Source organism: Nicotiana sylvestris, chromosome 12 (assembly GCF_000393655.2).
Source record: "Nicotiana sylvestris chromosome 12, ASM39365v2, whole genome shotgun sequence".
In the NCBI taxonomy this organism is placed as follows: Eukaryota; Viridiplantae; Streptophyta; class Magnoliopsida; order Solanales; family Solanaceae; genus Nicotiana; species Nicotiana sylvestris.
The window spans coordinates 130,220,104-130,233,110 of NC_091068.1; the positions used below are offsets into that span (position 1 = coordinate 130,220,104).

Here is a 13,007-nt window from a genome sequence, read left to right on the forward strand (position 1 = left end):
TTCTCTTATAATTAATTTTGTATTAGATGTAGTTAAAGTTTTTTATTAGATGTAGTTAAATTTTCTTTCTTTTTTAGCTATAAGATAAAATTTAATTTTGATTATTAAGATTACCAATATTAGAAATTTATTTTGTATTTTTAAAAATTTATTTAATCATAGAAAAAAATTCTTAATTTTATGAACACATTATTTCTAAATATTGTAATAATATTTTTACTATCATTTTAATTCTTTAAATAATATTTTTTTTAAAAAAAAAATCATCTCAAACTCAAATAATTCTTATCATTTTATTTTCTAAACAGGACCACATTTTCAAAAAATTATGCTATGCATTCAAATTCAAACTAACTGCACTCGATTCAGATATTAATCATAAGTTTAAAATATTAATACATAAGTTATTTGATTATCATTTCCAAATGTATTGAGTTCTCTTATAATTAATTTTGTATTAGATGCAGTTAAATTTTGTTCTTTTTTAGCTACAAGATAAAATTTAATTTTTAATTTTCATTATTAAAATTACCAATATTAGAAATTTATTTTGTATTTTTAAAAATTTATTTAATCATAGAAAAAAAATTCTTAATTTTTTATCACATTATTTCTAAATATTGTAATAATATTTTTACTGTCATTTTAATTCTTTACTTAATATTTTCAAAGAAAAATCTCATCTCAAACTCAAATATTCTTATCATTTTATTTTCTAAACTGAACCGCATTTTCAAATAATTATGATATGCATTCAAACTCAAATTAACTACACTCGATTCAGACACTAATCACAGAAAAATATTTTCTTAATTGTTTGAACATATTATATCTAAATCTTGTAGTAATATTTTCACTGTCATTTTACTTCTTTACATAATTTTTTTTCTTTCTTAGTTTTAAGATACAAATTTAATTTTTGTAAAATTACCTATATTAGAAATTTCTTTTGTAATTTAAAATTTTATTTTTTATTATTATTTTATTTTTCATAAATAAGACTTCAATTTCGTGGTATTATTCATAATTTGAGCATTCGCATCATAGTTTTAAGAACTTTCTAATCTTAAATTCAAATAGTCTTTTCTTTTCATTTCTAATTTCTAATAAGTTAACATAATTTTCCTATTTTTTTAATCTAATATATAGTCTTATTACGTTTTACGTGGTTTTTCATTAACTCGTAACTTTATTTAATATCATTCTCAACTACTTTTCTTTAATCATATAAGATAAATATATAATTTTTTAATTATAAATAAATATTTATTTTGTTTCAAAAATATTGCTCGAAAATTTTAAATTATTTAAAATTTAATAATATTTTTAAGTATTGTATATTTACTTTATTTTATTTTCTAAACTTATGATTTATAAATGTCCTTACATTATCTCTAATTTATTTTTATTGTTCAATATTTTTAGTTTTTTATTTTACTATTAGACTTGAGTAATGTGGACTTATATTATGACTTTTCTTATCATAATATAAAAAAACTTTCTCATCTCAAATTTAAATAAATTTTACACTTTTTCTATGATAAAAAATCTTAGTTTTTTTTTCTATTTATTCTTCATTATTGATTTTATATTATTCAATACCTAATATTATTACATTGTCATGTGAATTTTTATTAGCTTGTTTGAATTTAATATCTATTTTTACCACACTCATTCTAATATAATATAGATAAAAATTAAAATACTTTCTCATTTCAAATTCAAATAATTTCTATCATTCTATTTTCTTAATTGGACCATATTTTCAAAAAATTATGGTATGCTTTCACACTTAAACTAACTAAACTCAATTCAAATATTAATCATAGAAAAATATTTTCTTAATTGTTTGAACACATTATATCTAAATGTTGTAGTATATTTACGTATAAAATATCCGTTTGTACGATTTATCAATATTAATATGAATTTATTTTTCTTGTTATTAAAATATCTTTTGTTGATTATTTAATTTTTCTCTTACCTTATAATTAATTTGTATACTTTATGTAAGATCTTATTTTGCTGCTTGAATTTATTTAGTTTTTAAACTCAATAAATCTTTAATATCTTAAGTAATTTTTAGTTTTATTTTATATTTTAACTTACTCCAAAGTATAAATAGTCATAGGTTATCTCAATTTACGTCTTTATATATATTTTTTTCTATTATAATTTTTAATTAATTTTTCACCTCCATATTTCTAGCTAACATAGAAGAAAATCTACGAGTGGATCAATATATAGATATAGATATAGATATAGATACAAATATACATATAAATTTAATTATAAATATATAGATTAGATTTGTCTAAGATCTAGTTAGATTATATATAAGATTCATTAAACTACTTCCATTAATTATGTTTCTATATATAATTTGTAGTTATTAATGTTGTCCTAAAATTGCCAAGTGGCTTCATTTTAGCTTGCCACTTGGCTTAATCACAATGCATACTACTCTCCTTTTAATATAATATAGATAGATAATTTGTATACTTTATGTAAGATTTTATTTTGCTGCTTGAAATTATTTAATTTTTAAACTCAATAAATCCTTAATATCTTAAGTAAATTTTAGTTTTATTTTATATTTTAACTTACTCCAAAGTATAAATAGTTATAGGTTATCTCAATTTACGTCTTTATATATTTTTATTTTTCCTATTATAGTTTTTAATTAATTTTTCACTCCATATTTCTAGCTAATATAGAAAAAAATCTATGAGTAGATCAATATATAAATATAAGTATAGATATAGATATAGATACAAATATACACATATATTTAATTATAAATATATAGATTAGATTTGTCTAAGATCTATTTAGATTATGTATAAGATTCATTAAACTACTTCCATTAATTATTTTTCCATATATAATTTCTAGTTATTAATGTTGTCCTAAAATTGCCAAGTGGCTTCATTTTAGCTTGCCACTTAGCTTAACCACAATGCATACTGTAGACAATAAATTTGCATCGAGAAAATAAGATCAAGATCGAAAAATATTGCAACAATCGTAGTATTTTATTTCGAATATTTGAGTGTACAATCTCTATGAATCCTCTGATTCTTCCTTCCAATAGTAAATAAATTCAAGGGCCTTTGAGCTTGATCTTGAATATGTATTTGTTGCCACGAACGATGATCTTGTTCTTGAGCTTGATTGTTTAAATTGATCTTGATTCGTTCTTGAGCTTGATTTGTTCCTTTTGAACTTGACTGCTTGAAGTTTGAAACTTGTAGAGAAATTTGCGGCGTTTGATCCACGAGCTCTCTCTTGCTTCTTGTTATAACTTCTGGTCTCTTTTCTCAGTTATGAAGACCCCTCTTTATAGTTGTGGAAGGGAAGAGTTGTGATAAGAACAATCTCTTTCCGACCAATCAAATTGAAGTATGACATGGCCACATTTGATTGGCCAGAACAGGTCACTTGCACACGTGGCGCGATTTCATTGGCCTTTTAGCGTGATTGGACATGCCTTGTCATTTTGACACTTGGCATGGTCCTATTGGCTCTTCCGCCTGACTTGGCGCGCCACGTCATTTGACACGTGGCACCAAACTGGGCCTCTACGAAGATGACATCTTGAGCTTAGTAAAGTGGGTTCATCACTTTAGCCCAATTAAATGGGCTAGCCCAATGGATTAAGACTTATTTATTTAATCCATATATATTGGACTTATATAACTAATTCAATTATATTAGCCCAATAATATTTATTTGGACTAGCATATTAAAATATAGTCCATATTATTTTATCGATTTAAATTTGATAAAATTTTAATGCTTACACATACTCTCTCCTTTTAATATAATATAGATATAGATAGGTAGTAAAATAAAAAGTTTAAAGTTGAATTATTTCCAATTGTAAAAATGTGTTATTTTTTATGGAACGGACCAATAAAAAAAATGTGTAATCTAAATTAAAACAGATAGAGTAAAAAACAGGCATTGCCATCAACTTGACTAGAAGATCCAAATTAAAAAAGTAAACTAAACTTCTCCTAGCGCCCAAGCTAAATAGAATATATACTCGCATGCCTCAAACACGAGTCCGAAGGAGGTTAAATATAACTAAGTACTACTTTATGGTAATGACTAATGAGTAATGTTAGTGTTGTTGTGGTGGTGGTTAACATCAAGGTTTTAAAGGTTAATATTTAATTCCAAGCGTCTCTTTTTTAATCTAGCTTAATGCATAAATTCTCGATTAGGAAAGCGGCACATACTAGCGAATATTAAAAAAAAAAAAAACTCTACCAGGTGGTAAGGGTGTATTGTGGGTCGGGTTCAGTCCGGAACCGGCCCGTGACCGTGGGCCAAACGGGCCGGTCTCTAATGGTGCATAAACCCGTAGCGGGCCGATCCAACCCAAATAGCCCGTGAGCCCGGGACCGTTAAGCCCGGGACAGGCAGGCGGGCCCGGTTCAACCGGGCCTAACGGTCCCCAACGGCTATTTTTAAAACAGGAAAAAAAATTAAAAATGACCAACGGTCAGATTTTTAAAATCTAGCCGTTGGTCTTCAATTTCCAACCGTTTGAGAGTTTAAAAAATAGTCATTTGGCCCCCAAACTTTATTTTAACCCCAAACTTTTTATAATTACACTTTTTCCCAATTTTTAACTATAAATACTCCCTCATTCTTTCATTTTTACTCACAAATTCATCAATCTCTCTCTAATTTTCTTCTATAATTGCTTACTTTATTATTGCAATTTCGTGAAAATTGTGAAGTTGGTGAATTGAAGTATTCAAGTCTTCAACGATATTCAATTTTCAAGAAGTTGTTCGTCAATTCGGTAAAGTCGTTCCAACTCTTAAGTTTTAATATTATAGTTTTGTTTGTTTTATTTAGTATAATTATAATTAATATGGACTTTTCTTTGAAAAAAATATTTGGTGGTAAGGGTAAGGAAAAATCTAAAATTGGTGAATCTATTCGCCAAGCTACTACTCTTCCCCCGGCTCCCCGACCCAAACCTGTTACCCGTCCTCCTCCACCTATTAGTCTTGATAGTGATAACCCTTATTTTCAATTTTTCGATAGTCAATTTTGCCATGATGTTGCACCATGTCAACAATTAAATGAAGAAGTTATGAATGTTCTTTATCCTAGTCAAACTATCTTTGAAAATGATGAGGAAAATGATGATTTAGATGAAACACAACCGGATTTAGATGATACACCTACTAGTCCTGTTAATAACCCAACTGATGCCTCGCCTGACCCTCCTGTAGTAACCCCTACTTTTAATAGACAACCTTCTAAACGGCCCGAAATATCTCTTGTTTGGCACTTTTTTACTCAACTAAGAGAACAAAATAAGGCTAAGTGTAAAACTTGTGGGTTTTTGTTGGTTCATAAATTTATTGGAGACCGTAGCGGTACGAGTAGTTTGACTAGACACATAAAGACACACCCTAGAGATAAAGCTAGATATTTGCAAATGAAAGCTGCGCAAGAGGGAACAAGTGTAGATAGTACAGGTTCAAATCTAGTTCAACCAGGAATTAACACTGTTATACGTGACATTTTATATTATGATCCAAATAAAGATCGTGAAGAATTAGCAAAAATGATTATTATTATGTGTTTACCCTATAGTTTTCCTTCTAACCCTCATCAGTACTCTTCAGATATTGGATCCGTTCGAAAAGAAGAAATTTTGGACTTGCAAAATCACAACCGGAGATAGATGAAGCTTATGAAGAAATGCTAGTGAAACTTGCGCAGGATGCTACTTCGCCCGGAAGCGGTGATGAACAAGCTTCTTTTCCACCACCACCAACGAAAATTCCTCCGAACCTTGAAGGATTTATGAGATTTGTTAGAGATAATACATAGACTAATATGTAACTTGTATTTTGGCACATCTTCCTTAGTTATTTTTCCTTTTAATTGTGGTATTAATACCTTGTTGTGCTCATTCCATTGGGAGGAGAAAGACTAAGAAAGATATTGCCATTCTTTGTTAATGTCGTAATAATAAAAATTATAAGACATTCCCTTGAATATTTCTTTGCAATTTATTTTGTGTTTAAATTTGATATAGTATATATATACATACATATATATATATATAAGGCAATATATAATTATATATACACACAATACACCCTTATATATACATACTATATATATTTATATAGCTATATATAAACAATTTATATTAGTATATACATATATAGTTTACAAGAAATTGCATTAGATAAAAAAAAAAAAGCCCGAAACAAAAAATGCCCGTTATGCCCGTGGGCCCGACCCATTTAGCCCGGGACCATGTGGGCTTAGGACCACCGTGGGCCGGTTCCACCCATTGGGACCGTGAAGACCGGGAGCGTTTGGCCCGGCCCGTTTGGTCCGGACCCGGCCCACAATACAGCCTTACCAGGTGGTAGCGCGAGGTACAAAATTTAACTCCATTCCGACTGAAACGTAAGAAAAACTGTAATAAGCTTATCACAAAGCCTTAGTAAGCAGCGATAATAACTCTAATTGTTCTAAATTTGTTAACGCCCAAAAAAAAAACAGAGTCAACAGTACAACTCGTTGCACTACCAGCAAGCCTAACAACAACATAGTGATTTACTATGAATAGCATCGTGACACATGCAATTGTATTTTGCCTCGGCCTTTTGAATGTGGTAATAAGACTGGTATTCTGCATTATGCAGAGAATGAAAGAGCATGCACCTAAGAGTTATGCGCATAGACTTTTAAGCCACTTCTTACCCAGGATCAATCAATACCAGCAGGTTCATTGATTTGCAATGATGTCTTTGAAAGGCTTGCTTCCAGTTCATTTAACTCGTCTACATCCAGGTCATCATCATCGTCATCCATCTCATCATTATCGGGAATGTCTTTACCATCATAAATGTCCTTGGATGTTGTTAAGGTGCTCGGCTGGACTTTAGCAGAATTTTGATCCGTCTGGAAAAGATCAACGTAAGTACAAAGAAATTAATGAACATGCTGTAGAATGGAAAGGTTGGCCTAATAACTTCAGCTGAACACAAAAAAATTGCTCAAATTCCTTAAACATACAGAAAATAACTGCGAAATTCCACTCATTTCATCCTATCCTATGCAAGGTGGTATCCTGCCCAGATCTATGACAGTCACGGGTGGATTAGAAGAGGCCATGATGCCTCCAAAGGATCCCTGAATCATATTAAAATAGAATTGAAAAAATGCTATAGAAAACATATTCACCTTTGCCTCATCAGACTCCTCTTCCCTTTCATACTTGTCATAGGCCCCAACATCATCCACAAACCAGCTAGAATCCGACATAAACAGTTCACGACCACTGCGAGAAAAGAGATAACAGGTTAATCTAACAATTACATGCACCCCGTTGAAGTGCTATTCTCGGAAAATTAGCACACATGATAAGCTCAACTAGGATGAGGAATGCAACATATAATACCTCATGCGATCATTTTTGGCTCTATCTGCCCTCAGTTTAGCCAAATTGGCCTCCCGTTCTTCCATCTTCTTTTTTTTCCATTTCATAAACAACTCAGGGGTCAAAGGAGTTGAAGAAGTTAATTTCGCAAGCTGCAAGCAAAGTAGAAAACATGAGTCACTGAAGTAAGTGCATTCATGAAAATGTTATCATAAAAGTGCTATTAGCTATCAGTAGTAGAAAAATGATTACTTAGATACAACAATAACCTGTTCTTCAATCTCTTCCTCAACAGGCATTTTTTCAGTTTCCTCTTCTAGGAGAGCCTTCATCTGTGATTTTAGAATATATCCAGGGGGAAGAGCATGCCTATAGTGGCAATCTTTACCACCGTTAGGACAGACCCAAAACCAACCATATTGCTTCTTTTCCACAGCTTCCAAAAAGTATTTACATACCTGCAAGTAGTTAAACATTATATCACACAATAGCTACTAGCTAAATATAGCCTTAAATTGCAGAGGAAAAAAGAAGAAGCTTTAAATCCAAATGAAAAAGGACTAACTGAACGAGTTACAGAGAACTGAGCCAACAAGTTAAATCATGTCCTGACTATGACTTTTGCAAAGTTAAGACCACAATGCAAGTAAACGTGAAACGAGAAAGGGAGGTACTTACTATGTCAGTAGGTTTGTTTTTGTTATACTCCTGACTTTTTGACGCCACAACCTTCTCCAAAGTCTCCTGATCCCAGTCCTCCATTGTCCCCTTCTCTTTTTCTTTTTTTGTGACAAACAAATTAAACAAGATAATTAAAACCGTAGTCAAGATAATCATGAGGTTGGGACATTCGAGTCACCAAGGAGCGGAAAAGTGGGAAAAGCCAGTATTGGTCGCTAGAAGGGAGGGGTTTTAGGGGTGATTTTATCATATAAAAAAGAATCACTGTAAATATCAAAGAGTAAGATCCAGCTTAACCACCTTCATCACGTTTATCACTGCAAATGTCAATCTTCTCTCCTTTTGTCTGAACATTCAAATCGTGGGAGAACTTGCACTTAAAACCCTTAGCACATTGTCCCGCCTTAAAGAACTCGCACAAGATAGATTTTGGATCAACACCTGAAGATAAAACACCCATCTTTCTTTACTTCGATACAATAAGTTCTGCAGCTATATTTGCACAGCTAAAGATTACAACTTAACAAAGAGAGATAATATAGCAGCAGTTGACACAAAACCAAAAAAATTTATGATCCTTAAAGAGATAACAATAATCAACAAACAAATGACTTTTTTTCACTAAACTGATAGGCAGCATCAGATAAGATGCCTGCAGAATAGAATTAGAATTCGTCAAAGCCAATTTATTCCGAGCATTTATGCTATAAATAAAACTAGACATTTTTTGAAAATAACAGAGAAAAAACTATATCAATGAAGTTTCTCAGTACTATAAATGCATGAGTTTAAGTTTTATGCCCCGGATGATATAAAGACAAGTATCATATTTAATATAGCTTTAATTGGTAAACTACAAAAAAATGTTGAGTAATGTGCTACAACAGGTTAAAATTCCCTTTTGATGGTGTAACAAAACCTTTACACCAACTTAAACCCTATAAATGCATAACCTTTTGCGTCTACATTCTCCACCTTCCGACCCCAAAAGAAAGAAAAAATATTAATACTAACAATAAACCAAAGAGAGTGTGACTCATATTGATCCAATTAATATCAATTGGGCACAAAAAAGATTATGTTAAATCGGTCACAAAGGGAAAAGAAGTTACCAATAGGTACTTTGGGCTGACTAATAGCAACCTTAAACAATTCATTCAGCTCTTTTCTTTAGCTTTCTCTTCCTCCTTCTTTTTCTGTCAACTTAATAACTGTCAGTAACTATCTAAAAAAATTACACAAAAATAATACTATAGAAAAGGATAAAATTGGAACCTTGGAATCTGCTTTTTTAGGATCAGCTTTAGGCTGAACAGATTGTTTGAGGGATTGAACGTATTTTTGGATTTATTTTTATTCTTAAGACCGAAGGTCTTGTCTTCGATTATCTTCTGCTTCGTTGCTAAATCGGCTTTTGATTGCTGCTTCGGAGGCATCTTCGATTTTCATTCAATCGCTAATCACCCTTGATAGACTGATTATGGTTTTCGTCGGAACTGGGGATTGAAACTCGCTGGTGGCCGTAGCCGGAGGTGAAGGCCTGGGTTTGCTTTGGCTTCGAGAAGGTGCTTGAAATGTCAAAGTGGCGGTTATGAAATATAAGTCAAAGTACCAATATGGAATAAAGATAAAAATAATTTAGTAAAACACGAACAAGAAATAGAAATAGAGAAAGAAGAGATTTTCTTCTTCAATTGTGTGTGTTTTTTTATTTATTACAAGACCTTTATATAGGCATGAAAAGTGAAGAAAATATGTCATATAATATTTCATTAAACATAGAAAATATGTCATTGAATATGTCATTAAGCATTTGACATGAAGATCATGGAGGAAGAGTAGACATCCACCATAATATGATATTTATCATAACACTCTCCCTTGGATGTCCATAAATAATGTGCCTTGTTAAAACCTTATTAGGAAAAAACCCTATGGGAAAAAAATCCTAATGAAGGAAAAAGAATACACATATTTAGAAATACGCCTTTTGGTTGCCTCGTTAAAAACCTTGCAAGGAAAACCCGGTGGGACAAAACCTTGTAAGGAAAAAAGAGTACACCGCGTATTAACTCCTCCTGATGAGAGCATCAGTTCACATCCTTCAGCCTTCGCATCCCAATCTTGTACACCAGTTTCTTGAAGGTTGACGTCAGTAGAGATTTGGTGAACAAATCAACCATATTATCACTTGAACGAATCTGTTGCACATTGATATCACCATTCTTTTGAAGATCATGTGTGAAAAATAACTTTGGTGAAATGTGTTTTGTCTTATCTCCTTTTATGAATCACCCCTTCAATTGGGCTATGCATGCCGCATTGTCTTCATACAAAATTATGGGTAGTTTGTCACACTTCAAACCACATTTGTCTCGGATAAGATATATTATAGACCTCAACCAAATACATTCTCGACTTGCTTCATGAATAGAAATTATCTCAGCATGATTAGAAGAAGTAGCCACGATTGATTGCTTAGTCGATCGCCAAGATATGGCAGTGCCTCCACATGTAAACACATAGCATGTTTGAGATCAAGCCTTATGTGTGTCAGATAAATACTCTACATCGGCATAACCAACAAGATCGGGATTGCAATCATTGTCATAAAATAAGCCCACATTGGTAGTCCCTTTTAGATAACATAATATGTGTTTGATTTCACTCCAATATCTCCTTGTAGGAGCAGAGCTATATCTTGTTAAGACATTAACTGAAAATGTTATGCCACGCCTTTTAGTGTTAGCAAGATACATTAGTGCATCAATTGCACTAAGATATGATACTTCAGGACCAACAAGTTCTTCATTATTTTCATGAGGTCGGAATGGATCTTTATTTATATCGAGTGATCTCACAACCATCGGGGTACTAAATGCATGTGCTTTATCCATATAAAATCACTTTAAAATCTTTTCAGTGTATGCTGATTGATTGATAAAAATTTCATCTTTCATATACTCAATTTGTAGACAAAGACAAAATTTTGTCTTTCAAAGATCTTTCATTTCAAATTCTTTCTTTAAACAGTTTACTGCTTTAGGAAGCTGCCTGGGAGTTGTAATGATATTTGAATCAACAACATACACAAAGATTATAACAAATTCAAATATTTTTATAAATATACAAGGACAAATTGAATAATTCTTGTACCCTTCTTTCAACAGGTACTCACACAGACGATTATACCACATGCGCCTTGATTGTTTCAATCCATATAAGGATTTTTGAAGCTTTATTTAATAAATTTCTTGGAAACATTAATATGCTTCAGAACAATTTTAATCCTTCAATGATTTCCATTATACGCATATCAAGTTTTCATGTATTGCCAGATTAAAACCTGAAATAATTATATCCACCATAAGAGAACATGTCTCCATATAATCAATGTGACGATATTTACTAATTTTCTTGTGTCACAAGTCGTCTTTATGTCTATCGACATAAACTTTTTGCACAAGAACACATTTATACCTCCATTGGCTTTATACTTTCAGGTGTTGGGACTATCCGCCCAACTTCACATTTTTTCAAGTGAAGTCAATTTTCATTGTGTATTTTTCATTTGGCCAATCATTTATCTGTCCAAATTTTATGACAGATTTGAGCTTAAGATCCTCGTCAATATTAATAATATTGAGCTCTATAATGTTAACAATATCGTCGACGATCATTTTATATCGGTTCAATTATTGCACAATAAAGACATAACTTATTGAGATCTCTTTATCTCATTATTTTCAGGCACCTGAGCCTCTCGCATGAGGTCTTATGAAGTGTTATGTCGTGGTGCTCTTCTAGAGCACTTGCCTCCTTATTATGACCATCTTGAACATTTGCCCCTCTCCTTCTTCAAGGAGTTTTATCTTTGGAACCGATTGGTCTGTTACGCTTCATGCGTGCCATAGACTTTGTCCCTTAAGGACTTTATTCTATTTGGAGCATTAACAGCTGAAATATGACATTTAGCTTTGGGTCAGCAAATGCGTCTGGCAATAATTTATAAATTAATTATCACTTGAACTTCAAGTTCATATTTTCTTGTACGAGGATCTATATGTATTCATAATAATTCATTTCACGTATCACTTTCTCAGCTATCCATTTTCTCCCCCTAATGTTGGGATCACCAACACATTTCTCAACCTTCTTTGGGAACCCATCTTTGTGCATTGTGGTTGCATAATTAAATAATATATCACATTCATATTTCTATATAGAAATTATTTATTTCCTGACCCTGAACCGATTGTGATAGAGAGAAATTTTCATAACTTGGCTAGATGCATACAAGTGCTGGTGTACATTAAATAATACATCTCATACCAAATTTCATTTTTGGGAGTTTTGTTCTCATAACCAATGATTTAGCTATAATTAGAGGCATACAATTTTCGCTAAACCAACTTGGATTTAAACCAGTATTATCAAGATAAATCATCATAATTTATATTCTGGAACTGTGCTCTAATAATTTGAGCAAGCAATCTTGCAAAAGTCAAATTGCAAGTTGATAACAAATGCACATGTGACCATAGAATAGATGCATCTATTAAAATCATATAATAGTAAACGGTCCACATGGCAGGTGACTGGGCCCATATATTTATCATCTTTTATTCGTTCCAGAAATCAAGGGATTCAATCCCAACCTTAACTGGTATATCATGAGAATAAGCAGCACAAGAGAATTCTTGAAGAATCTTCTATTCTTCAATATATGTCAATGTAATTCTTAATTAATTTTTCGCATCATAATTGAACCGGGATGGTCAACCGGTCATGCCCACTAATATTTATTTTAGTAAACCTCTAGTTTACTTGTGGCATATAATTCCAGCATCATGCTTATATTTGTGTAGTACAAATAGAAAGAAAATCGGGTAATCTT

General features: G+C 31.6%; 1 protein-coding gene across 1 annotated transcript; it reads right to left on the minus strand.

Moving 5' to 3' along the window:
- Nucleotides 1-6,464: 6,464 nt before the first annotated feature.
- LOC104247291 (zinc finger CCCH domain-containing protein 11-like) lies at nt 6,465-9,664 on the minus strand. Its single transcript, XM_070165121.1, is given in 10 exon segments — nt 6,465-6,951; nt 7,234-7,330; nt 7,451-7,581; nt 7,699-7,887; nt 8,108-8,208; nt 8,411-8,551; nt 9,223-9,276; nt 9,279-9,306; nt 9,386-9,456; nt 9,459-9,664. Coding segments are annotated over 10 exon segments (1,095 nt in total). The 5' UTR covers nt 9,547-9,664; the 3' UTR covers nt 6,465-6,756.
- Nucleotides 9,665-13,007: the final 3,343 nt, after the last annotated feature.